General features: G+C 44.2%; 1 protein-coding gene across 1 annotated transcript in view; it reads left to right on the top strand.

Annotated features, from left to right (window-relative positions):
* Nucleotides 1-26,678, top strand: part of LOC147672479 (uncharacterized) — a 234,907-nt gene extending 208,229 nt beyond the window's left edge. Inside the window, exon 5 of the mRNA XM_086948008.1 lies at nt 21,555-26,678. Within this exon, the coding sequence (XP_086804134.1) occupies nt 21,555-21,661 (107 nt within the window). The 3' untranslated portion in view covers nt 21,662-26,678. The remainder of the gene's footprint in view (nt 1-21,554) is intronic.
* Nucleotides 26,679-27,783: the final 1,105 nt, after the last annotated feature.

Here is a 27,783-nt window from a genome sequence, read left to right as displayed (position 1 = left end):
TGAGGTCGGTGGGGTCGGCTGATGGTTTCTTAAGTAGAGCGCTGAGTTCGGCGTGCTTCCAGCTCTCCGGGAAGGTAGCGGTGTTGAAGGAGGTGTTGATGATGTCCCGCAGGTAGGGTGCGATGACAGTGTTGGCCTTGTTGAAGACGTGGTGAGGGCAGGGGTCGGACGGAGATCCGGAGTTCCTTACCTTAGAATATCCCCAGGCGTCAGACTGGATCCGGAAAGTTTTGCGTAGCAATACTCCTGCGCGTCAGTAGGCGCCGTCTACGGCTCCACATCCATCGTCAGCGTCATTGGCGCTGGGATGATGTCGTCGGAGAATTTAGATGCCGCCCTTGCGCGCTGACGTCAGTTCTTCTTTTTTCTGCGCCAGCAAGCGCAGATCCAGAAAAAGCAGTACTCCTTAGTCACTTTTTGACTAACTTTTTTTGATCCTGTTTCGAGACATAAAGACTATTGGTGCCGGTAGGGATGCCCGGGTTCAAGCCTTGTGCCGATTGCAACCGACTGATGTCGGTTACCCTCCCCCAACGCCGGTGCCTGTATTGACTTGTGGCCGACCATGTCGACAAGTCATGCCCCGACTGCCGGGCCTTGAAGTCGAAGGCTAGGCGGGAGCTGTCACGGATGCGCCTCGAGGTCCGGCAGTCGGCCCGCGCCGTTCACGGTCCAGGTCGAGGAGGAGGTCGAAGGACTGGTCGCAGGGGCCACAGTCATCGAAGCTCTGCGTGTCAACACCTTTCGTCAGGCTCCATGTCCTCAGGTAAAAAGCACAACAAGTCGAAGAGACGACATCGCTCTTCTGACTCCCCCTGCCGCTCACGCGACACAGCCTGGGGTTTGGGCTTCATCACCCACGTGGCTCGGCCAGACCCTGGGTGAATGTGACGCCGGAGGAGATCGATGCCTTCCTCATGGCCATGAGGTCGCTCTCTCCTCTGTCGGGTCCCGCGCCGTCAGTGCTTCGGCTACGCCACCGTCGACAACTCCGGACCCGACGCCGCAGGGCCCTACTGGATCCAGGTCCAGATCCGGGTCGCCGCTGGTCCACCTTACGACCCCTCCGCCCCCGCCGACTCCCAGGGTGTCGCCCCCGACGCCTTCCCAGGTCGACGTCGTCCCTGGTCCCTCCCTCGGCGTTGGACCGGCGTCGCAGAGAGAAGAGCAATTCTTCTATGATCCCGCCCCATCCTTTGAACCTGACTATTAGGAGATGGGAGGCGAGGGGGACTGGAAGGGGTCTGAGGACCCTCAGGCACGAGAGTGCCAGTCGTTTCAGAACTGGGCAGTGCATCTAGGGCAGGCCAGTGGTTTGGACACTTCGCCCGATACTGACTTTGTCTCCCCTCCTACCGTGGCTACGGAGGAGGGGCTGCGTGGTGATGACGAGGGCAGCCAAGGCCTTGGGTCTTGAGCTCCCCGTCACGGCCGTGAGGACTAACCTTCTCACCGAGGTCTTTAAACTGCAGGCATGCTCTTCGGAGCCACTACTGCCGTTTAATGAGGCCCTTACTGACGTTCTGTTGGGCACTTGGTTCAGCCCCGCTACAGGTCCCCCTGTAGATCGGAATGTGGCCAGGCGCCACCGCCCGGCCTCGGGCGACCCTAGCTTCCTGTCCACCCACCCCACCCCGAGAGCCTGGTTATCCAGGCCTTTAACTCCCAGACCGCATTCCCGACTGCTCCACCTGATTGGGAATCCAAAAGGTATGAGCAGTTCGGTAAGAAGCTGTTCTCCTCACTTAGTTTGGGGTTGTGGTCGGTCAACACTGCTTGCCTTTTGGATCGTTATACCCACTCTTTGTGGGACACGGTTGTGGACGTGCTGCCAGCTTGCCTGGGTCAAACTCGCTAAAGCTCTTGCGGAAGGGCGGGATGCAGCACGGTATTCTATCCGATGTGGGCTGGATACCACGGACTCACTGGGCAGGGCGATTTCCATGACGGTGGCGCTTCGCCGCCATGCCTAGCTGAGGTCCGCCAACTTTTCGGCTGATGTCCAGAATTCCCTCATGGACATGCCGTTTGATGGTCGTCGCCTCTTGAGCGTTTCAAGGACTCTAGAGCTACAGCTAAGTCATTGGGCCTGTCGGGCCAGCTCCAGGAGACTTCTGCCTTTCGCTCCTTTCATGGCCAAGGAAGGGGTGCCCCCTCGCGTCCTGCCAGCCACGGGCTGCAAACTAACATCCAGCGCGGCGGCGGACGTGGTCACTGCCGTGGCAGTGCCAGAGGACAGCGGCGAGGCCAGTCCACATCCATCCGCAGCATCCTAGTCCGAGCTTTCAGGCCCATTCGATGCCAGTAAGGGGCAGGGTTCGCCATCACCTCCTCCACTGGCGCACCATCACATCGGACAGGTGGGTGCTGCAAATCGTCCGAAGGGGTTACTCCCTCCCCTTCGAGGCAACCCCTCCAGCCATGCCACCGCAGTACCACCGAGTGTCTGGGGAACACTTACAACTTCTGCAAGAGGAAGTTACGGCCCTCTTGGCCAAGGGGGCCATCAAGCGCGTTCCTGGGCCAGACGTAGGGTGTGGTTGCTACTCCCACTACTTTCTGGTTCCCAAGAAGGGCTAAGGGGGCCTAAGTCCTATCTTGGACCTGCGGATCGTCAACGGCTTCCTCCGGAAGGAGAAGTTCAAGATGCTGACTTTGGCTCAGGTCTTAGCTGCCCTAGACCCAGAAGACTGGATAGTAGCGTTGGACTTGCAGGACGCATATTTTCACTTCCACGTCCAGCCGGCCCACCGGCGTTACCTGCTGTTCACGGTAGGCCCTGAGCACTTTCAGTTTACCGTGCTCCCCTTCGCCTTACCAGCGCCCCTCGGGTGTTCACGAAAGTGATGGCAGTGGTCGCAGCCCATCTGCCTAGATTAGGGGTGTCAGTCTTCCCCTATCTCGACGACTGGTTGTTGAAGGCGGGCTTGCCCCAGACAGTCGTCAGCCACCTCCAGACAATGGCCGACCTCTTGCACCTGCTGGGGTTCTCCATCAATGTGCCGAAGTCACACCTGTATTTACAACAAGGGGTGGTGAGGGACAGAGTCTCTGAATTAAGCAGAAAGCTCTCACCCAGTCAAGAGATCAGGGCTAGATCCAACACCGTTTTTTAGCTCACTGCACCATCCCAGTTTCAGAACCTGGCTGTATGCAAATTAGTCTGTTCCTGTCCCAGTGCATGATGGGAACAGGGCAAACCAAACTACAAAAGCCAATTCTTACACTGGGAAGGAAACAAGCTCCCGGGGACCGGTTTCTGGCATTACAGCCGTCTTCGGCCCGGTTTGCTTGAATCCTGATGGTGCAATGAGCAAGGGTCTCACATCTGAGAATACCCTTCCATGCTTAGGGTGGACAAAAATATTTACAACAAGGGGTGGTGAGGGACAGAGTCTCTGAATTAAGCAGAAAGCTCTCACCCAGTCAAGAGATCAGGGCTAGATCCAACACCGTTTTTTAGCTCACTGCACCATCCCAGTTTCAGAACCTGGCTGTATGCAAATTAGTCTGTTCCTGTCCCAGTGCATGATGGGAACAGGGCAAACCAAACTACAAAAGCCAATTCTTACACTGGGAAGGAAACAAGCTCCCGGGGACCGGTTTCTGGCATTACAGCCGTCTTCGGCCCGGTTTGCTTGAATCCTGATGGTGCAATGAGCAAGGGTCTCACATCTGAGAATACCCTTCCACGCTTAGGGTGGCCAAAAATATTTACAACAAGGGGTGGTGAGGGACAGAGTCTCTGAATTAAGCAGAAAGCTCTCACCCAGTCAAGAGATCAGGACTAGATCCAACACCGTTTTTTAGCTCACTGCACCATCCCAGTTTCAGAACCTGGCTGTATGCAAATTAGTCTGTTCCTGTCCCAGTGCATGATGGGAACAGGGCAAACCAAACTACAAAAGCCAATTCTTACACTGGGAAGGAAACAAGCTCCCGGGGACCGGTTTCTGGCATTACAGCCGTCTTCGGCCCGGTTTGCTTGAATCCTGATGGTGCAATGAGCAAGGGTCTCACATCTGAGAATACCCTTCCACGCTTAGGGTGGACAAAAATATTTACAACAAGGGGTGGTGAGGGACAGAGTCTCTGAATTAAGCAGAAAGCTCTCACCCAGTCAAGAGATCAGGGCTAGATCCAACACCGTTTTTTAGCTCACTGCACCATCCCAGTTTCAGAACCTGGCTGTATGCAAATTAGTCTGTTCCTGTCCCAGTGCATGATGGGAACAGGGCAAACCAAACTACAAAAGCCAATTCTTACACTGGGAAGGAAACAAGCTCCCAGGGACCGGTTTCTGGCATTACAGCCGTCTTCGGCCCGGTTTGCTTGAATCCTGATGGTGCAATGAGCAAGGGTCTCACATCTGAGAATACCCTTCCACGCTTAGGGTGGACAAAAATATTTACAACAAGGGGTGGTGAGGGACAGAGTCTCTGAATTAAGCAGAAAGCTCTCACCCAGTCAAGAGATCAGGGCTAGATCCAACACCGTTTTTTAGCTCACTGCACCATCCCAGTTTCAGAACCTGGCTGTATGCAAATTAGTCTGTTCCTGTCCCAGTGCATGATGGGAACAGGGCAAACCAAACTACAAAAGCCAATTCTTACACTGGGAAGGAAACAAGCTCCCGGGGACCGGTTTCTGGCATTACAGCCGTCTTCGGCCCGGTTTGCTTGAATCCTGATGGTGCAATGAGCAAGGGTCTCACATCTGAGAATACCCTTCCACGCTTAGGGTGGACAAAAATATTTACAACAAGGGGTGGTGAGGGACAGAGTCTCTGAATTAAGCAGAAAGCTCTCACCCAGTCAAGAGATCAGGGCTAGATCCAACACCGTTTTTTAGCTCACTGCACCATCCCAGTTTCAGAACCTGGCTGTATGCAAATTAGTCTGTTCCTGTCCCAGTGCATGATGGGAACAGGGCAAACCAAACTACAAAAGCCAATTCTTACACTGGGAAGGAAACAAGCTCCCGGGGACCGGTTTCTGGCATTACAGCCGTCTTCGGCCCGGTTTGCTTGAATCCTGATGGTGCAATGAGCAAGGGTCTCACATCTGAGAATACCCTTCCACGCTTAGGGTGGACAAAAATATTTACAACAAGGGGTGGTGAGGGACAGAGTCTCTGAATTAAGCAGAAAGCTCTCACCCAGTCAAGAGATCAGGGCTAGATCCAACACCGTTTTTTAGCTCACTGCACCATCCCAGTTTCAGAACCTGGCTGTATGCAAATTAGTCTGTTCCTGTCCCAGTGCATGATGGGAACAGGGCAAACCAAACTACAAAAGCCAATTCTTACACTGGGAAGGAAACAAGCTCCCGGGGACCGGTTTCTGGCATTACAGCCGTCTTCGGCCCGGTTTGCTTGAATCCTGATGGTGCAATGAGCAAGGGTCTCACATCTGAGAATACCCTTCCACGCTTAGGGTGGCCAAAAATATTTACAACAAGGGGTGGTGAGGGACAGAGTCTCTGAATTAAGCAGAAAGCTCTCACCCAGTCAAGAGATCAGGACTAGATCCAACACCGTTTTTTAGCTCACTGCACCATCCCAGTTTCAGAACCTGGCTGTATGCAAATTAGTCTGTTCCTGTCCCAGTGCATGATGGGAACAGGGCAAACCAAACTACAAAAGCCAATTCTTACACTGGGAAGGAAACAAGCTCCCGGGGACCGGTTTCTGGCATTACAGCCGTCTTCGGCCCGGTTTGCTTGAATCCTGATGGTGCAATGAGCAAGGGTCTCACATCTGAGAATACCCTTCCACGCTTAGGGTGGACAAAAATATTTACAACAAGGGGTGGTGAGGGACAGAGTCTCTGAATTAAGCAGAAAGCTCTCACCCAGTCAAGAGATCAGGGCTAGATCCAACACCGTTTTTTAGCTCACTGCACCATCCCAGTTTCAGAACCTGGCTGTATGCAAATTAGTCTGTTCCTGTCCCAGTGCATGATGGGAACAGGGCAAACCAAACTACAAAAGCCAATTCTTACACTGGGAAGGAAACAAGCTCCCGGGGACCGGTTTCTGGCATTACAGCCGTCTTCGGCCCGGTTTGCTTGAATCCTGATGGTGCAATGAGCAAGGGTCTCACATCTGAGAATACCCTTCCACGCTTAGGGTGGACAAAAATATTTACAACAAGGGGTGGTGAGGGACAGAGTCTCTGAATTAAGCAGAAAGCTCTCACCCAGTCAAGAGATCAGGGCTAGATCCAACACCATTTTTTAGCTCACTGCACCATCCCAGTTTCAGAACCTGGCTGTATGCAAATTAGTCTGTTCCTGTCCCAGTGCATGATGGGAACAGGGCAAACCAAACTACAAAAGCCAATTCTTACACTGGGAAGGAAACAAGCTCCCGGGGACCGGTTTCTGGCATTACAGCCGTCTTCGGCCCGGTTTGCTTGAATCCTGATGGTGCAATGAGCAAGGGTCTCACATCTGAGAATACCCTTCCACGCTTAGGGTGGACAAAAATATTTACAACAAGGGGTGGTGAGGGACAGAGTCTCTGAATTAAGCAGAAAGCTCTCACCCAGTCAAGAGATCAGGGCTAGATCCAACACCGTTTTTTAGCTCACTGCACCATCCCAGTTTCAGAACCTGGCTGTATGCAAATTAGTCTGTTCCTGTCCCAGTGCATGATGGAAACAGGGCAAACCAAACTACAAAAGCCAATTCTTACACTGGGAAGGAAACAAGCTCCCGGGGACCGGTTTCTGGCATTACAGCCGTCTTCGGCCCGGTTTGCTTGAATCCTGATGGTGCAATGAGCAAGGGTCTCACATCTGAGAATACCCTTCCACGCTTAGGGTGGACAAAAATATTTACAACAAGGGGTGGTGAGGGACAGAGTCTCTGAATTAAGCAGAAAGCTCTCACCCAGTCAAGAGATCAGGGCTAGATCCAACACCGTTTTTTAGCTCACTGCACCATCCCAGTTTCAGAACCTGGCTGTATGCAAATTAGTCTGTTCCTGTCCCAGTGCATGATGGGAACAGGGCAAACCAAACTATAAAAGCCAATTCTTACACTGGGAAGGAAACAAGCTCCCGGGGATGGGGCAGTGAGATAAATAACGGTGATGGATCAAGCCCTGATCTTTGGACTGGGTAAGAGTGGTCTGCTTAATTCAGACACTCTGTTCCTCACCACCCCCCCTTTTCTGAATCAAAGTCACACCTGTGTCCCTCTCAGAAGCTCCTCTTCATCGGAGCGGTTCTTGACTCGGCGCAGTTTCGGGTTTATGCTCCCAAACAGGGGGTTCCGGATATTCGGGCTCTGATTCCGATCTTTCGGCCTTAACCCAGAGTCTCGGTCAGGTTGACGCTACAGCTTCTGGGGCTGATGGCCTCCTCCATCCTTCTGGTGCATCACGCCAGGTGACGGTTGTGGGCTCTGCAGTGGGACCTGAAGTTTCAGTGGGCCCAGCATCAGGGCAACCTGTCCGACCATGTCCTGATCTCAGAGGGCACTGCGAGACAGTTGCAGTGGTGGCTCACGGACCGGGATTGGGTCAACGGCAGATCCCTCTCCCTACCCCAACCGGAGCACGTAGTAGTGACGGACGCATCCCTCCTTGGGTAGCGGGCCACATGGGAGAGGCAGAGATCAGAGGCCTCAGGTCTCCGGCGGAGTCCCGGCTCCATATCAACCTTCTGGAACTGCGGGCGATCCAACTTGCACTGAAGGCATTCCTTCTATCTGTCAGGGGAATGGTAGTGCAGGTGTTCACGGACAACACCACCGCCAAGTGGCACTGCAACAATCAGGGTGGGATGGGGTCGTGGACCCTTTGTCTGGAGGCTCTGCGCCTCTGGCAATGGCTGGAATATCAGGACGTCACCCTGGTGGTTCAACACCAGGCAGGTTCCCTGAACGCCAGGGCGGACAAACTCAGCGGCCGGTGCATGATGGATCATGAATGGCGTCTGAACTCGTAAGTGGCGCAAGGTCTCTTTCAGCGATGGGGAGAGCCCTGGTTACATCGATACGCCACCGAAGAGAACGCGCAATGTCATCAGTTCTGCGTGTTGGAATTGCCAAGGCGGCACTCGCTCCGAGACGCTTTTCATCGCGAGTGGAGCTGCGGGCTATTGTACGCCTTTCCGCCTATACCACTTCTGCCCAGAGTGCTTAAGAAGATCAGGCGCGACCGGGCCCAAGTCATCCTTGTAGCTCCGGACTGGGCACGAAGATACTGGAATCCCGAGCTACTTAGCATGTCAGTCGATCCCCCGATTCGTCTGCCTCTTCAGGAGAACCTTCTGTCGCAGCAGCAGGGGCCGGTCCTCCACCCGAACCTGTCCAGTCTCCACCTCCATGAGTGGAGATTGAGCGGCGACAGTTGAAGCCATTTGATTTGCCTCCTGAGGTCTGTGATGTGATTCTGGCAGCCAGGCATCCCTCCACAAAATCGGCATACGCCTGCAGGTGGAACACATTTGTGGCATGGTGCACAGCAAAGGATGTGGATCCCCTTTCTGCCCCCTTTCAGAGGTTCTCCTCTTTCCTCTTTCTTCTTTCTCTTGCCCTGCAGGGCTCTGCTCTCGGCACTATCAGGGGCTACCTCTGTGCCATTTCAGCCTTTTTAAGGCTACCTGATCAGCTTTCTCTTTTCAAGTCCCCGGTTGTAAAAGATTCTTGAAGGGCATCACTTGCATGTTTCGTTCTGATCCTTTTGTGATGCCTCAGTGGGACTTGAACCTTGTTCTTAGTTATTTGATGTGCGCTCCTTTTGAGCCACTTCACAATTGCCCTCTTCATCTTCTCACTCTTAAGACTGCCTTCCTGGTTGCCATCACCTCTTCCAAACCTCCTTTCCTTTCTGTCCATCCGGACAAAGTTGTCTTGAAAATGCGTCCCTCTTTCATGGCCAAGGTAGTCATAGCCTTTCACATCGGGCAGTCCATCACCTTGCCCACCTTCTTTCTGCCTCCGCATCCCTCGAAAGAGGAAGCAAGGCTCCACCGTCTGGACCCAAAACGTGCGCTGTCATTCTATCTGGATCGCACACGCCAGTTCCAGGTGGACGACCAGCTCTTTGTTGGTTACGTGGGCGCTAAGAAGGGACGGGCGGTGCACAAACAGACCATCTCTCGGTGGGTCGTGTCGTGCATCAAGGTGTGCTACTCTTGGCTAAAAAGGAGCCTCCTGTTGGGCTGAGGGCCCATTCCACTCGGGCCACGGCAGCTACTACTGCCCTAGGTCGGGGAGTCCCATTGCAGACATCTGTCAGCCAGCTATGTGGGCCTCGCTGCACACGTTCGCTAGACACTACTGCCTGGACAGCCAAGTCTGGAGAGATGGCTTTTTCGGCCGTTCTGTTCTCCAGGAATTTCTGGTGTGATCATTGGTTCGCAGACCCACCACTGGGGTTGGTATTGCTGGAGTATCTATTCTAAGGTAATGAATCTAACACTAACCTGCTTCTTTCAGATGCACAAGTTACTTACCTTCGGTAACGATATATCTGTAAGAAACAGAAGTTAGTGTTAGATTCCTTACCGCCCCACCCATCCTCGCCGTTCTGCAAACCAATATCTACGGTTAAGGTTATTCTCTTTGAGGGACCTAGTTTCATGGCACCAGTGTCGGTTTTTATCATGGCTCTGCGTTCCTGGCACGGAAAAGCTATGTATAAGAACTGACGTCAGCACGCGAGGGCAGCGTCTAAGTAGTCCGACGACGTCATCCCATAGCAAACGACGCCGACGACGGAAACGGAGCCGCAGACGACACCTACCGCCGCGCAGGGGTACTGCTACGCAAAACATTCCGGATCCAGTCTGACGCCTGGGGATATTCTAAGATAAGGAATCTAACACTAACTACTGTTTCTTACAGATATATTTTTACCGAAGGTATGTAACTTGTGCGTTTGTTCTAACTAGTTTGGTATGTACTTCAATGATAAAACTTCCATTCTCAAACTTCCTCAGATCTTGAAAGGAAATGTATTGTCTATGTGTTGGGTAAACCTCAAATGGAGGTTAAGCCACATAAAATGTTAGGGTTGAAATTTTGACCTTTCCAAACAATGAACACATCTCCTATATATCACCTATATAGTGCTCTCACAAAGTGACATTGTTATGGAATGGGTCTCTAGTGTTTTATATATTCTTGACCTCAAAAATGTGGATGTAGAGGCAAGTAAGTCTGGGAACAAAAAGTTCCGGTTCTGCTCATAAAGGTCTGCTCTATTAAGTGGAAGAAGTTAGGTGTCAGTGAATCACTAATATAACGAGTCTGAGTCACATGGAATGCTTCCTACAACTTTGTAAGAAATTGAATTATTAGTTAAGGGGTAACTACCCATCATAAGTAAAAATCACAATCGTTATCAGCGTGAATCACTAAATTCATAAATAAACCTGAGCTCGACACCCTAGTAGCTAAGGCAGAAGCCAGGTATAGCCCTGTCGAAAAGTTTGACCTTTGGACTTAAGGCCACATGTATAAACCTTTTTGCCAAATGCAAAGACTCTTTGGCATGTACAAAGCCCAAATATGGATTTGGTAACTTGCTACTGAATCATAATTTGAGGTTTGCATCCCTTCCTAATAGCGACTCACAGTGCCATGGATGAATATTTTGGGAGCAAAATGCGGTTGCTCAACTTTCGCATTTTACCTCCTAATTCAAGTAGGTGGAAACCCAGTTGCTAATGGGAAGAGATCACCAAGAGCCCCCTTCCTCTTTGTAAATGGTTGAGAAAATGTTTTTTGAGAGCAGGCAGTGGTCCCAGAGGCCACTGCCTTTTCTTGAAAAAAGAAACTGAAACGTTTTAATTTTGTTTTTGAAATGCATACCGTTTTCCTTTTAGGAAAACAGGCTGCATTTCAAAAATAAAATGTTGCTTTATTTTGAAGCAAACACAGACATGGTCGTCTGATGTCCCCAGCAGGCCACCTTCCTTGTGTTTTTAGGGATTCCCAATGGGTCGCAAATTGTGACCTACCTTATGAATATGATGTAGGTCAATTGTGACCCCGTTGAGAATAGTTAAATCTGTCAATGATAAATTTGTACATATGTGTTTGCAATTTCCTAATAGTGAATCACAAAAATTCAGTCTTAGGAACTCGCTAAATGACACCTATGTACATTTGGCACTTAGGGCTACATGTGTCAACCATTTTTGCGTTCGAAAATGGGCTGATTCATTGAATCGGCCCGTTTGCGAATGCAAAAAAGGGGTTTCACATGTATCAAACCTATCACGATTTGGTAACATGTTACTGTATCGCAATTTGGGTTTGCGATTCGGTATTAGTAAGGGGTGTGTTTAGGGCATCCCTTCCTAATCCCGAATTGCATCGGTATGCATGAATGTTTTGAGACCAAAATGCGGTATTAACCCATTCGCAAATGGGAAGGGGTCCCCAATGGATTCCTTCCCCTTTGTGAATTTTTGTAAAAAAAAATTTTAAGAGCAGGCAGTGGTCCCATTTTTTGTAAAGCAGCCTGTTTTCCTTTAAGGAAAATGGGCTGTTTTACAAAACAAAATGCTTTATTGAAAAGCAATTATGGACAAGGTGATCTGCTGACCCCAGCAGGCCACCATGCCTGTGATTTTTGCTATTCCTAGGGGTTCGCAAATTGCGACCTACCTCATTAATATCCATGAGATGGGTCATTTGCGATCCCCTAGGAATTGCAGAATGTGTTCAACACACTTTCATGCATGCCGTTTTGCAATTTCCTTATTGTGACTCGTAAGGATTCGTAATTAGGAAATCTCAAAACAGGGCTTCAAACATCTGGCCCTTATGCCCAGATGCATCAAGCATTTTTGGAGTCGCAAACGGTGCGATTCCTTAAAATCGGCCGTTTGCGACTCCAAAAATGCTTTTTGATATGCATCATTAGTTTTTGTTAAAATTCGCTAATTTTGCGAATTTCTGAAATGCGATTGCATTTAAGGAATCGCAATTGTGCGATTCCTTAAATGGAATGCATCATTGTTAAAAAAGTAGCGAATTTTAAAATTGCAAGTGCAAATTACCACGAGTTTGAACCTCGTGGTAATTTGCAAAATTGTTTAAAAAAGCACAAAAATGCATTTTTTAAACTGTTAAGTTACAGACACACATGTCCACATGTAAAAGTGAATTTCATGGGTGCAGGGGGGGGTCCTTTGGACCCCCCTCTCCACCCTTGAAATGCTTTGTTGAATTCCGATTTTCAAATAGCGAATTCGCAATTCCCATTCATTCATATGGGCATTTCAGCCCATAGGAATGAATGGGAATTGCGGATGCGCTATTTGAAACTCGCAATTTTATTGCGATTCGGTAAAAATTGCGATTTTTACCGAATCTCAATAAAATTGCGAAATAAATGATGCATTGCCATTTGCGATTCCTTATTTGCGATTCCTTATTTTTCGCAAATAAGGAATCGCAAATGACAACGTTGATGCATCTACCCGATTGTCCCGTAAATGGATGCCCAAAATCTTCAGCGGGCAAGGCAGTGGGCTACATGCATTTTCCTCCTACACTCCTTCCATTAATAACACTGCCAACTTAGACAAACTATTCTATGTCCGGGCTTAATCGTTCATATGCTCCTGGACTGATATCTGCAGACTCAAGCTCCGGGATATACTCTTCTGCAGTTACGATCAAACAGCACACAATTCGGCAGGACAGCTCCTGCACCAAGGCAAAAAGTACATTTCAATGCACGCAGTTTCTTTGTTCTCGCCACCAACTTCACATCATCCCTGACTAATGTTACCTGACATCTGGTCACAGTGCCGCAGACTCCACACAACAGTGTAATTACCAGTGCAAATAATCACCCAATTCTAGGAAGCTCTGTGGTACGAGGCTGCAGCATGCAGTGTGCACAGACCTTTCAAAGAACAGGCAAGTAGCAGGGTCCTTCATACTGCATTTGGAGTGGATGACGTGCTCAGACCCATCCCATCCTTGCTTTCAGTACCAGCTTATGCTCCACCAACTGTAGCACCGTTCCTGTGACTCTAAATAGAGCGGGGCTACCACAGGTTTCTCGGGGTGGTAGGACTGCCATTTTTATCCTTTTTAGTTTAAAGAGCTTTATTGAAGCAAATATAAACATAGGTGCAACATTACATTAACAGTTGTAGAAAAATTGCATAAAATATCAAAGTGTATAAGCAAATTAGAGTAAGAACTCAAAAAACGACCATTATCTAAAACTAAAACAAAAGAGTGAAAGCAATATTATCTAGTTATGCACCTTAACAAATAGCATTTTACAATTTTCAGTATGGGAGGAGTGAGTAAAGGAAGAGGGGAAAGGAGATTAACAAAAAGCAAAGGGCAAAAGAAATCGACACCTTAACCAAATATCGTATGTAGGAAGATCTTAATACAATTGCTACAATACAGAGTAAGAACCATACATTGACTTATAGGAACTACATAAGGGTAATAAAAAATAATACTCAAGGCTGAAGACAAAGGATATGTCTTTTTTACCTAATGCAGAGGAAGATACATAGTTAGTGAGTGGGGACCACGAGATGTGGTGGCAGAAGCTCTATCCAACCTGTGATGATAACAAAGAAGGTTCCACCAAGCAGAAAAAGATACCTTAGTGGCATCCTTAGTGGCATCCTTCCAGTTAGAAGTAATTACCTGAAAGGCAATAGCAATTAACAAATCCACAAACAAGACCATCCTGTGAGCACCAAACCAATCATAAAGTTGCTACCAAAAAAGATGGAGTAGATATCAAAAGGAAAATAGATGGAACAGATGGAGGAAATTGATTTGCAGACCTTGGTCCAAAATGAAGTAAAACTAGGGCAAGGAAAAAAGGAGTGTAGGAATGTGCCAGGGGTGTTTTTACAAGACCAGCACTTTGGGGACATGTCAGAACTATACTTGGAGAGAGATAATGGAGTTAAGGACAACCTCTGATAAAAATAGTAAAGGGTTTGGGTGGTACTGTCAGTGCAAGAGGTGTGATGTATCCGTGCCCAAATGGAATTCCAAGTATGAATAGAGAGGAAACGCTGCAGATCAGATTTCTATAAAAGTTCAATTTTACTCTTAGGTCGGTTAGGAAGAGAAGTGAAGATATTTGTAATTATGAGATGCCCGGAAAGAGTAAGAGGTAGATAGTGATTCTAAAAGGGGGACTGATGAGGAGAAAGAGGATCCAGAAAGGAGGGAAAACTGGTGAATTATAGCAATTGTAAAGGGTCGTACTTGAGAAGAGAAGGGCCAGGCAGGCTAAGTTTAATCTGAACTTCATGAGGAGAGTGAAAATCCGAACCTTGTATTAAGTGTTTAATCTGAATAATGCCTTTTTGCCACCCAATGTTTCTAAAAAATAGTGCAGTTAAAATGTTTAAGGAATTTATTATGCCACAGAGGTGAATCTTCATAGAGGTTTATGAGATTTGCTAGTGACCAGGTTATAAATAGAAATACATTGTGAAATGGTTGGGGAATTAAAGAACAAGCATGGTGAGAGAAGTTAGCTAACAAGGGGAAAGAAAAAGGATGAATGAGAGATTTCTCTAATCTATGCCATACCTTTATTGGGGAATCTTCTGAAGTGGACAGGAAAGGTAGCGCTAGTTGGATTAAAAAGGAAGACTGATACTGGCGGAAATTGGGAAAGTGGACACCTCCCCGATCCTTATGAACAGACAGGGAAGATAAACAGATGCAAGCTTTACGATTGTTCCAGAGAAATTTACTTCAAAAACCATTAAGAGTTTTGAAAAATTTTCATGGAAGTTTCACTGTTAACATTGTCAGGTAAAAGTTGATCACAGGAAGCATCATCATTTTGAATGTGTCCAATCTGCCCTGCCACAACAGAATTAAGGGGGACCATTTTCCTGCCATACTATTCCCTTTTGATAAAACGTCTTCCAAATTAATTTGAACTGTTCGCACAATGGAGGAAGAATATTGAATTCCCAGGCAATTAATACTATTGATGATCCATTTGAAACCAGTTCCACCAAACATGCTCTTTATAAATGCAATCTTCCCTGAGCACTATACAATAATACATCAATATTAGTGAGAGTGAATCTCAAAACAATCTGGTATTTCAAAACAGATACGGCTAAAAACAACACCTATCTTCTCACAAAAAAATATCCCAAAATCTGGGTCCTATTGCATCAGTCAATTCCGAAAATATTCCATAATAAGGTCCATCAAATCTGTTCTTGTAACAATAATCCAAATCAGAAGTCTTCAAATCTTTTTATTTCAAGTCAATTTTCATGATTCCAAAAGAAAACCAATTCTTCCTCCGAGAAAAGAAGCAGCCAACACGTGTTTCGTCATGCACTATTTTGTGCCAAATGGCTTCCTCAGGGCTGCAAACCAAAACAACAATAATGTACACATCAATTCAATACATCATGTAACTAATATTAACATGATAATATAAACAAAGTTCCATATCAAATTCAAATTATACTATAATCTAATGAACAAAAGGATGGGAAAATAGTTAAAGACCAACACCGAAAGTTGTATTCAGATAGTAAAATTTGTGAAAATACAGCAAGTCACGAGTAACAAAAGTCACCAAAGTGCACAACTCCACCAAGAAAAGGAAAAACTTTAAATGGACTCTTGAATCACCTCATAAGATGGAATTCGCAAAATTATCAGTATTAGGTCTAGTCCAATTCAAGGATAGTACCACTGTAGAGAGATAAGATACTTGCTAAGTACTGGTTGACTATAGTCAGTTCAGTATATATATCTCAATTAACCTATTCTCCTTCACAGACCCTGGAGCATGCTAAACATGTTACCATTTCAATTTATTAAAAAACAAATCAATCCTAATTTCTTATTTCCTAATCCCACAAAAAATCGATTATTATAAAGGTTATTAGCGTTGGACCAATCGCTAGTTAAGATATCGCACTTCGTAGCTAAAAATGCTGGTATACATTCCAAACCCGTCCCACAGTATAAACGCTCTTATATCAGGTAAATATACATGTAAAATGTAGCTCACTGTATCAATTCCGTCCTCAAATTAAAGGTTTAGATAGTCATTCACAATTCATGAGAATCATAGGTATATATATTCCGATCCTAAAAAGACATATACAGTAGATTCGGGTAAATATCCCATAAAAACTAATGGTATAGGCGTATAGGCATATGTATTTGTATAACCACTACATGGAATTGGAGGTGAGTGGTTACATTTGGGTATAAATACAAATACATATGTCTATACCCGACTGGGGGCCTTATCCTTAGGTAGCTTAGCTAAGGCTGACTTAATCTTAATCTTTGTCTAAAATACAGCAGTCAGGAAGGGGGGAAGATCGAGGAGGCAACAAATCAAAAAATGCATCTGGGGCAACATTGGAAGGGGAAGATTCAGGAGTGTATAAGGACATATAAAAATCTGTAAAGCATTTCAATATTTCCTCATCCATAAATTGATTGACACCAGTATCATCAATGATATTAACTATTCTAGACCGCTGAGATTTGACTTTCAAATAGTTTGCAAACAAATTACCCGCTTTATTGCGGCCACCATAACATTTTGAATTTATTAAAATAAAGTCTCAGAAGCTCCCTCAGCGGATGTCTTGTTAAAACTCAATTTCGATCAGACCAACTTCTCAAGGGTAACCTCATTGTTAGAAGAAAAGTAGGTATGTTCCAATTGTTAGATATAGGAGAGTGTGGAGGCAGATTCCCTAAGAAATTGTTTCTTCTTAACACCCACATAGTCGATGATAAAACCTATGGCTGTCGCTTTGAAAGTGTCCCAAATGGGGTGAAGGGATGTATCCGTATTGGCATTAAAAACAAAAGACTCGTACACGAAATCTTAGAAGCGCCCAACGAAAGTAGGATCTTTGAGGAGATAATTATTGAAGCACCATCTATGAGCTTTGGAGGGTAAGGAACGAAGATCTAAATTTATAAAGACAGGAGCGTGGTTGAAAATAAGTATGGATCCAATTTCAGCATGATGAAGATTAGGGAGAAGATATGGGCTCAGAAAGAAATAATCAGTTCTTGAAGTAGAATTATGTGTGGGAGAATAAAAGGTAAATTTCAAACAATCAGGGTTATATATCACCCAGGCATCTACCAGTCCTCTCGAATGGATGGTGCTCGTAAAAATTTTTTCATTTTATTTGGGATGTACCTGTAAGCAGATTTCCTATTGATGAAATGATCCATGACTTGACTACAATCCCCGCCCACAATGAGATTTGGATCAGCGAGTGAGTGAAGTGTATGCGACATGGAGTGCCAAAACTGTGAATCAATACCTGTGGGACCTTAAATGCTGAGGCGAGAGATAGGGGAACCGTTTATGAGTCTATGGCAAAGAAGCCATCGTCCATCTGTATCCTTTTCTTCTTTTTCTATAGTGAAGGAAAGGGATTTATTAAATAATATCACCACTCCATTTTTCCTATCTTTAGCTAGGGAACAAAACAAATAACCAACCCATTGTTTTTTAAGAGAGTTAATATCATTGTCATTAAGATGCATCTCTTGTAACATAGCAATCTTACAACGTAATGTAGAAAAATGGGTATGTACCCTTTGCTTCTTGATGGGGTTACGTAGACCCTTTACATTCCAGGAGACAATGCAAACATTATCCGACATCATAGGAGGGAAAAGGCATTAAACAGCACCATGAGCATTTATAAAAAATTAACAAAAAAGTGAAAAATTGAGAATGCAAAATTTTGAAGTCAACAAATAAGTAACTGTGCAATGAAGACCAATATGAAAAAAGGGTATGAAAAAATAAAGAGTAAGAACCACAAAAAGGAAGAAAATAGGCAAAAGTGATAGATTGGGAAAAAAAGAGGAGAAAAGGAGCCATAGCACAGAAAGAAAGAAACAGGGAAAGGGAAACAGGAGTAGAGCAGAGAGAGAAAAAAGAAAAGTAAGAGAATGTAAATAATAGATGGGGAAAAGCTGACAGGAAGCCTAGAGACTTCAGCCAAGAAGGAAGGAATATATATCCAGACTAAAGAAGATATCATGAGGAAGCGGGGAGCAGCGAAGGGAAGACAGACGACAGAACCAGCCAAATCTACGAGAAACGACAGAGACCACTAGATATAGGAACAATATAAGGGGGACATTCTAAGAAGCAGAAGCCAGGGAATACAGATAACATATAAAACCGAAAGTGATAACATTGGAACAGGGAGACATAAGATACAAGCATACTCAATGAACACTTAAAACACATGAGGAATAGATGTGAACATTAGGAGCGGGATGGGAGGGCAGGAAGGAGGAAACATCAAGGAGGGGTGTCCATACGGAACAGAGATATCTGTGAAGAAAAACACCAAAGTTAATAAGGAATATCATCCGAAGAATGCAGACAAACACAGCAATGGACAGTTAAACAAACATGTAACTACGAAAGATGGAAAAATCACCGAGCCAGTAAACTGGAAGAAATTCAGCCAAGGAAACAGTGTTCAAGTCTTTCAAAAGTCCATTTCTTCTCCTAAATGGCAAAAGATAAATTGCTGTAGATCCTCGGGACAATCAAATGAGTAAGTTATTTCCTTATGAGTGACTTTAAAAAAGCAGGGGAGAACCAATCCGTATCTAGCATTCATAGAAAGAAGGGCAGGACAAAAAAAAAGGAACTTGCGACGAGCAGTGCTAGCACAAGCCATATCCTGGGAGAAATAAACTATTTGACCTGACCACAACATCTGTTTTCTTTGTTTTGCAGTCGATAGAACCATTAACAGTTCAGTGTACTCCAAAAAAAGAGCAATGATCCCTCTGGGGCGATTGACTGACGATGTATAGGGGGAACCTCCAAGCTAGGGACCAATGCGATGGGCACGTTGCAGATTGAGAATGGTTCGTTCCTCGAGACCAACAATTTTAGGAAAATGAGTTTTTAGAAAGGCAAGCATGTCCGACCCCTCCTCTCCCTCAGGAATAACGAAGGTTATTACACCAGGTCCTCCGTTTGCAGTTCGAGAAGAGCTATCTCGTTGGACATAGCTGCACCCTGAGGAATCTTGAGTGTCGCTAATCTTTTGTTCCATGGCAGACACCCTTGAGTCTAAATTACACCACTTTTCCCTCGAGCCTCTGAAGAGTAGCGTTGGGGTCAATTGCAAACGGTTTTATTAACTTTATTTCCTCCGTGAGGTCTTCCAGTGGTATGGGTAGTGGAGATTTAGTAGGAGAATTAGGCTCTTTCTTTTGACGTTTGGAGGTAGCAGGTGTACGGAGGGAAGACATTTTGGCGGAGGTACTCTTCTGATTGAGGGAGAGAGGAGGATTCATGTACATGTAGGAAAAAGTGCTGATATAACAGAGCCTCAAGAGGCACGCAATATATAGGGAAAAAGAAAGAAATCTGTAAAGCTGCAGAAAAGCTAAAATGGGACAGAAACCTCTTTTATATAACTGCAATTCTAGACTTAGCAGTCTGGGTAGCAGTATCTCTAATAACCAAATTAGAGCATAGAGGCTTTAAATAGAGCAGAGAGGACTGAATGTGACAAAGGGACATTAAGTGGTGGCTATTAAGAGGGGTTAGACCCTTTCCAAATGTAGGCAGTGAAGGAATGCTTTTAATTACATTCACGTCCCTCTAGAAACAAAATGGTGGGCGCTTCTAGGATTCCTGAGGAAAACGCAGCGCAGGGAAAACTGGGAACAAAAAAACGGCTCAAATAGGTCTAAAAAGACATCTACCTGTGTCCCCGCGCCTGCACCTCCAATATGTTAAATTCATGAAGCCCGAGTGAGGCAGCTCCCGCTCCGAGAAAAGAAAGCAATCCTGGTCGACTCACAGAGCCGCAGCCAGACGCGCCATCCTGCAGCTGCTCAAGCCACGCCCCCATCCGTAGGACTGCCATTTTAAGGCATTCCTTCTACTCTGCGAAATCTAACATGAGGGACTACAGATAACATCATGCCATTAAAAAACACACCCACTGCAATGATTTGCACGACAAGGCATAAATGCCCTTCCACAGAGGAAATTTGGACATCGGTGGTAATTCTAGTGCAAAAATACAAAAAAGACTAAGGACATCTGCTCAATTTTGCACAGTTCGGGTCAGTGTATGAATCGCAAGGTAAGGGAACGGTGGTAATTTCACATGTACATGAACTTTGCAATTAGGTTAGTGACTTGGAATGCCTCCACATTTTTGTCACAGAACTGGGCTGATTCCTTGGCCAATATTCCACTGCTTTTGGCAGGTGGAACTCCGCTCAGATTTTACCGCACCTGCTAATACCAGTTGCAATTAAACCGCATCACTTTTAATCTCTTTATTGCCAGACCTGTGGGGAGGAGTATATATATTTAGCCGGCATAGCCACTGGTGATCACAAAAATGTAAAAGGCATAGTAGGGAAGAGTAGGCCCAGTTCTTTGGTTGGATTGTTTAAACTGTTGTATGCTATTGTTAGGTTTTGGGGTGCAATACATTTCATGATGTTTTTAATTATTGCTACTCTAGTTTAAGAAATGTTTGAAAACCAATAGTAGAATAGTGCATGGTAGACCGCACCTAGCCTGGTACATTTGTCAAAAGAAGAAAGAGTGCCACCTAAGTGATTTTATCTTGTTACGAATTAATTGGAAATTTGTATAAATAATGCATTTTAAAGCACCTTGAGTGTGACATAAGCGATAGCTGAAAATAAAAACTTCTGTAAGGATTTTCTCTATTACTTTTTGGGAATCATATGCAGTACATATGTATTTTGAGAGGAGGAGTACTAGTTAAGATGGGACAGAAATTAAATTCAACTTTAGTGCATCCTAAACAGTGTGCTGTATTCTGCATTACTGCTGTTCCTATGCCCTGTAAAACTTAGATGCAGTGGAGTTCTCTCACAAACGTTCCATGGGAGATGTGTGACAAATGGTGCATTTTTACATTTCTGTCCATGCTGGAATAAATTAATTATAATGTGCCACATGAGCAGCCCATAGTGGGCTGCACAGGAGCCCTGGGCCTTCATATAACCTCCTGACACATAGCATTTTTCTTCTATCTACTGAAGTTGGGCAGGCAAAAAAATGCTGATCTCTTTGGTGATCCACTGAAAAATTAACTACCCTTCTGACTCCTACTCAGGGAAGTACGTCTTCCATTTAAGTGGGATGGGCAGAACCAAGGTAACTCTGGGTAATGCCTGACTCCAAGATGTCTCACAGCACAAGGAGAAGAGGGAGGAGAGAAGGCAGTGGGCTGTAGTTATGTCCACCCAGTGTAATGCTTTCCAGGTGTTTGTGGGTTTATCAGCTGACAACAGTTTTCCTATTCTTTCAAATTCTACTGTTCTTCGTACAGTAGGTGGAGATCACCCCGTCATATTCTCCTACTACTGGTTGTAAACCTCTATCGATAGTCTCTATATTGCATCCAGGGTGAGACTTACGTGGAAATGTATATGTGACGAGATCACTTCCAGTAGATTTCACTTTGTGATAAATGTCTATTTTTCATTTTCAGTGTTTTTCTACTTTATTAGCTTCTTCTAATACACGTGTTTTCTTTTTTAGGGTCAAACCGAAAGTCAGCAAAAGTTTTCACAACTCGGAGTACAACTTTGTCGAATAGCAAACAGGATGCAAAAATAGCTTCCATCAACGATGAAACGGTTATATGATTATACCACGACTTCAGTTACCACGCATGGCTTTACCACGCGAATTTTACCTCGCAAGTGGCTTTACCACGCTGGTATTTACAACGTTGCATTTGTCTACGAGTAGAAACGTCTTACCTGCACGTCTTTCTCCTCGAGCCCTTACTTCCATCCTCCTTTGAAACAAACGTCAAAACACGTACACCGAAATAAAAAAAGGACTGTTTTTTTGACGTACACGGCACGTCTTTGGGGGAGGCTCTTTCCTCTTTCTTTTAATTTTTTTCCCGTTTTTTTTGTTAAACTAATCTGCTTGTTTTTTTTTGGGGGGGGAGACCCCCCCTCAGCCCCCCCAAGCTCCCCTCCGAGCCCCCCCCCTCCCTCTGCCCCCTCATGCCCACGCTGATCGACTTCAAGGAATACCACGTCTCCCCCCTAGCCCGTGGTAAAGACGTCGTGGAAGGAACCCTGCGTGGAAGGCACCCTGCGTGGTAAGTGTCACGTGGTAAACGTGAGTAGTGGTAATGCCTTCGTGGTAAATGATGTTTCCCCGATGAAACTCGGGAACAAACAGCAGTTTGTTACTTAGATGTGCCACAGGACAGCTGGCATCCACAGCCTGGTACAGATACCCAAGAGAAGGCTCAATACTCCCAGAAGGCCCATATGAACTCAGGTACTGAATTAATTATGCATCAGTAACACATGTAAAAAATAAGTTTTCAACCCTCTCAAAATGTCTCGTAAATCCACAGGAGACTTTTCGAGAACTGTATTTGAAACAAAATCAGTAATTTTGTCTACAACGATAGACATATTTTATTGAAATGTATTTGAAACTGTACCTGAATTTTGTGTGCAATGATATCCACGTTTTCTTTTTCTTTCCTTCGCTTAAATCAGTCCCAATTATACACCTCGTTTCTATACAATCATTTCAGAAAAAGGTTTTCACCACAATCAAATAGTGTGACAAATGCCCAGCAAGTGGACAATTTGTAGAGTCTGGTTACACTTCTCAGTGTGGTGTGCACAACAGAACAAAGAGGATGAGAAAATGGCTGCAAAATAAAACGGGAAGCGGCAAGTAAGAGCTCCTAAAACGAGTGGGTTGGACTTGTGGTAAAAGATAGCACGAGCAACAACAGACAGGGGAGACTCAGGCAAGCCGTGCAAATATTTAGGAATAGAAAGTCTATTGATGGGTTGAAGGCTAGCACAAGACAATAGAAGAAAACCAGTGGGCGAAGATAATGATGTAGATGCGGGAGTCCAGTGCGCAGGGGGAGGCATGGCAGTATTTTCTTAGAAATAAGAGAGATAGTGAAACTGAATCATCTGCCTGCACACACGTGACAAAAAATAAAATAATTCACTGAAATAATAGCAATACTGTTATGTGCCAGATGCATTGGCAATAATTATATTAATCCAAAGAGCCATTTCCGTTAGCCCTGCCAGAATAGTCCATTGGGTTGTATCCTTCTGTTAGTGCAGGAGCGCACAAGGAACAACAGAAAAACAATAAACCATGTAGAAACCTCCCTCTGAACTTTATAATGCTACTTGACTCACACTTTTCTGGTTTATCTCTGATGTAAAAGGAAAACTTAATGAAAGAAGAAGAAAGAAATTCTTACAAGCTACCGCAAGTGCTGTCTAATGTTTAGTAAAAAAGGAGTGCTATTAAAGAGGGTATGGGACAGTAATTGAACATGCACTACATATCTTTGAAAGTGACCAGAGTATAACATTAGTGAAAATAAAAGTAATTATGGATATGAACCAGAGCAGGTCAATTTCAAACATTTAGGTACAAAATTAATTCTGTAACTACAAGGATTAGATAAGGAGGTTTTTACTAAACTCCTGAAACACGCAAAAGTGTGTTAGAATTGCTATCATGCTAACAGTTTTTCTTCTGTCAATAGTATTAACCAGGTTAAGTTGATTATTTTGGCAAGTTGTATATTGCCAATCTATTCATGTGAACATTCTGATCAGGTTACGGAATTTTAAGAACCTTGCAAAACTTTTGCGGGTGAAATATAAATGACGGCTTGTCTTTAAAAATTGACAATATAGGTGATGGACCTTTGCAAATATTATTTGCGTAGCTATTTACAAATATTACTAAGATAATAAAATAAAGAGGTTTAAACATGAAATTTTATGAGATTGTATATATGGTATTTAATACGTGAATCTTTAGAAATCTGGACTTGAACTTTGTAGCCTAATTTTTCATAAACAGATCCGAGTCAAGATAACACATGGTGTACATTTTCTTTTTTAATTTAGAAAGCTTTATTTAGTGCACATAATATATGGAACAGATTCATAAGCTAACAATTAGCCGATCTAATGAAATATAGCAAAAACAGCATGGAACTAATACATGGTCGCATACCTCTTTGTACATATCCCCCTAGGCTGTCAGGCGAGCGTCTGCTGGTGTTGTTGGCTGGCCACTATTCAACAACAGATTCATTCAACCCAAAAGACTGTTAGCATTTGCACAGTTTTTACCTAAGGAAGCAAAGGAGATTATAATAAAGTTTTGTAAATATACTTGTTCTTTTACTTTTCTTCTTTTTTTTCCTGCCATTTTTATATTTTGTATTTTGTAATGATTTTTAGAAACCGCACAAATAAAGGAATTCATTCATTCATTCATACTTCTTTGTACAAGCTTAAGAATTAAAAAAAGGGATACAGCGTTGAAAAATGAAAACAATACTTCCATAGTATGAATAATATAGAATAATTGCACAATTACACATAATCACATTTTACCACTTTCTTAAATTGTAGGTGCAAGTTAGTACAAACATCTGTAATGGGTAACCATTGTTTTTTTTGTTTGTTAAATAATGATAATTAAGTGATAAAAGTAGTCTCCTGTCTATGATGATAACAGACGGAGTACCACCAAGCTTTAAAAGAAACATTTAAGGAATTCTTCCAGTTACTGGTGATTGGCTTAAAGGTAATTGAAATCAGAATATCATTTAAAACTGTTGCAATAGACAGATTGAGACCAGAGCTATGCTGACCAGTGAATAAATAAATGACCTGAAAGGGATAATTAACTTGGAAGATTGCTTTAATTTGTTTAAGAAAAGCTCTGACTCTTTGGACAAAAGAATAGTATATGCATTGTGACCAACAACTGAAATCATTAGTTTTATACATTTTTAAAGTCTATTTCGGAGTAAGGAACAAACAATTGTAAATACAATACAATGTCTGTGTTATATTTGCAGCTCTTGAAATTTAATGTAGTCTGATCCAAAACTTATCCCACACAATAACATACCAAAACACATGTAAATCTCGTTCCCAAAGTAGTTCAGTTTTTAATTTAAGTCAAGAGGAAGTCGAATTCAAATATAATGTATTCATGATTGTTACACTTGGCCCTTTCTGCAGGTTCATCCCCAAACGTTTTGCCATCATCCTCTTATTTTCTGAACCTGTTTTTGTTGGCTTTTAGGACCCTGAACACTTTACCAATGCTAACCAGTTCTTAAGTACTTATGCTCACTTCTTTAAACATGATAGAATTGGCCTACATCCATTTTGCATATGTAATTTACTTGTCAGTCCCTAGCAAAGTGGTACTACATATCTCTAGATCATATAAAATAAATGCTATTAATGGGCCTCCACCCCTTATTGTGCCACCCACTTAAGAACCCCTGAAAATATGTCTCAGGCCTGCCATTGCAGCCTGTGTGTGCAGTTTTGAACAGCCATTTCCACCTGTCAAAATACACTTTTTGCCAGGCCCAACCCTTCCTTTTTAACACGTATGTCACCCCTAGTGTAGGCCCTGGACAGCCCATGGGGCAGAGTGCAAGGTATTTAAAAAGTGGGAAATGTACTTTTAAGATTTACATGTTCAGGTAGTGAAAATCTATCAAATTCGTTTTTCACTATTGTAAGGCCTACGCTCTCATAGGGTCACATTGGGTTTCCTTAATTCATTTAATAAGTGAGAACTTTCAATTGGGAGCAGTTCGACAAGTTGAGATTAGGTTCTATAGAAATGTAATTAAAAGCCCTCTTAATAGTAAACTCACATTTTTAATCACAATTCTGAAAATGCTACTTATAGAAAGTTGAAGAGAGAGAAACATAGATAGATTTCTAGGTTAACCTAGTGCACTACTAATATGTCACAAAACAGTGTACACCCAACGTTTTCAAATATCCAGTCAATCTATATGATAATACACTTGTAACAAAGTAATCAAAACATCATCAATGGTATCTGCGAAATTTAGAAAAAAATCATCATGAGCTTTAAGTAGTTTAAAGTCTGCAGAATTTATTCCAACTTCGTAGCAGTTCTATTCCAACACAAAAGAAAATGCAATGTTGCTGCTTGAATTCAGCATGCAAAATCAAATCTCAACGGTCCCCAATGCATTTCGGGCTTTTAGACAATAGCCCTTCGTCAGGAGAATCTGTAACAAGTGTATAAATTACAATAGAGTATTCAACATCTTCATAAATCATGATATAGGCTGACAAGAGCTCAAACAAATAGAATGGTGCCTGAATAATTCCAATCTATAGGTGCGTCAGAATGAAAGTAAGTGATGTAAAGGTAAACGTGATGTGGAAGGAAACTGTAGAATTAAAATTCAGGAGAAAGAGTACCATTTCCAAAGTGTAAGATAAAATCAATCAAAGTGAAATAAGAGGGGAAAAGTGGAGCGCGAAAAATGAAAATACAAATCAAGAGAGCTTCAAGGCTGTTCTATGTACCTTAAAAACGAAACTTTGGAATGACAAAAGAAGCCTCAGTCCAAAACCAGCTACTGGAGATGTCTATATCAACTAACCCTGGGCAGGCAACTTCGCTACGCCCACGAAGTGGGCATAGTGTTGCCTACTTTGCCCTTTGCAAAGTAGACGAAGCAGACAAAACTACGCCCACACCTTGGGCGTAGCGAAGTTGCCCGCCACCCGCCTCCCTCCCGCCCTCCCGAACATACCTCATTTCATTGAATGGGCACAAAAAAAAAAATACACCTACCTTGTCCGCGGCGTCCCGGGGCGCCCTCTGCTTGTTCGCGGCGCCGTCTGCTAACCAATGCGCATGCGCGGGCATGCTAACCAATGCGCATGCCCCGGCGGCCATGCATGCGCATTTCTCGCACGGCGCGTAGTGGGGCTATGCAAAGTGCGCAGGTGGGCGTAGTTTCTCGCCCACTTTGCGTAGCTTCGCGTAGCCCCACTACGCCCAGGGTTAATATCAACCACTAAACAAAGCAGCTGGGGAGGTAATAAACATACGTGAGTGAACGATTAAGACCCTAAACAAATCGTGGTGAATCACTATATGCGCAAAGGGGAATAGAGAATTGAAAAAATCGAATGTTTACCTTATAAAAAGCGCTACTGTGAAGTTGCTGAACACTGCTGTAAGATTACTGGAACGGTAGTCTGTCAATAGCGATCCAGGCATATCAGGCTCCTGCAAACGAGGTGCTGGGTTAAGAATCAAGGTAGCTACATCTGTGTGGACCCAATGGGGACTAAAGGGGGCAGTAGAGGGGGGAATATGGCTTAGCGTAATCAGCCAATCCTCCGTGATACTGCATTCAAAGCTCCGCTGGCTCAAAAGCAACGCCGGTGTGGGTTTACGAACCGCGTTCGTGCGCGGTGTTTTGAACAGTGAAAGGCTAATGGGCATGGAAAGAGGACTCAGATAATGACGCGGGTGGAACAACTGAAAGTTGTCCGCCATGTTAGAGTGGAAGGAACCGACTTAAGGAAAATCAAGAGAGTGCTCAAAAAGGAAACCTCAAATTCCTAATGTTTTGGTTAAAAAAGTGTGTAAAAATCAAAAAATGAATACAAAATAGGAACGTGAAGATGGAATTTTGGAGTAAAATAGTAACAGGGAAAACATAAAGAGAGATTGAAATAGGCACCCAAAGTGAAACATAGAAATCAAAAAGGGCTGAATAGAAGGGTCAATAAGTGGAAGTTAAAACTATATAGAGTGAAATGAACTCAGGCGTATATAATACGAAGTATACTGACATATATATAAAAATGTCCTGTTCTAATACAAAAATAGCTGTCTATGCAGATATATAAAATAACAATGAACAGTACTCAAATGC

Source organism: Lissotriton vulgaris, unplaced genomic scaffold, assembly GCF_964263255.1.
Source record: "Lissotriton vulgaris unplaced genomic scaffold, aLisVul1.2 SCAFFOLD_2498, whole genome shotgun sequence".
Taxonomy (NCBI): Eukaryota; Metazoa; Chordata; class Amphibia; order Caudata; family Salamandridae; genus Lissotriton; species Lissotriton vulgaris.
The sequence above is the reverse complement of the archived record's forward strand: the minus strand, read 5'-3'. Positions and strand labels throughout refer to the sequence as shown.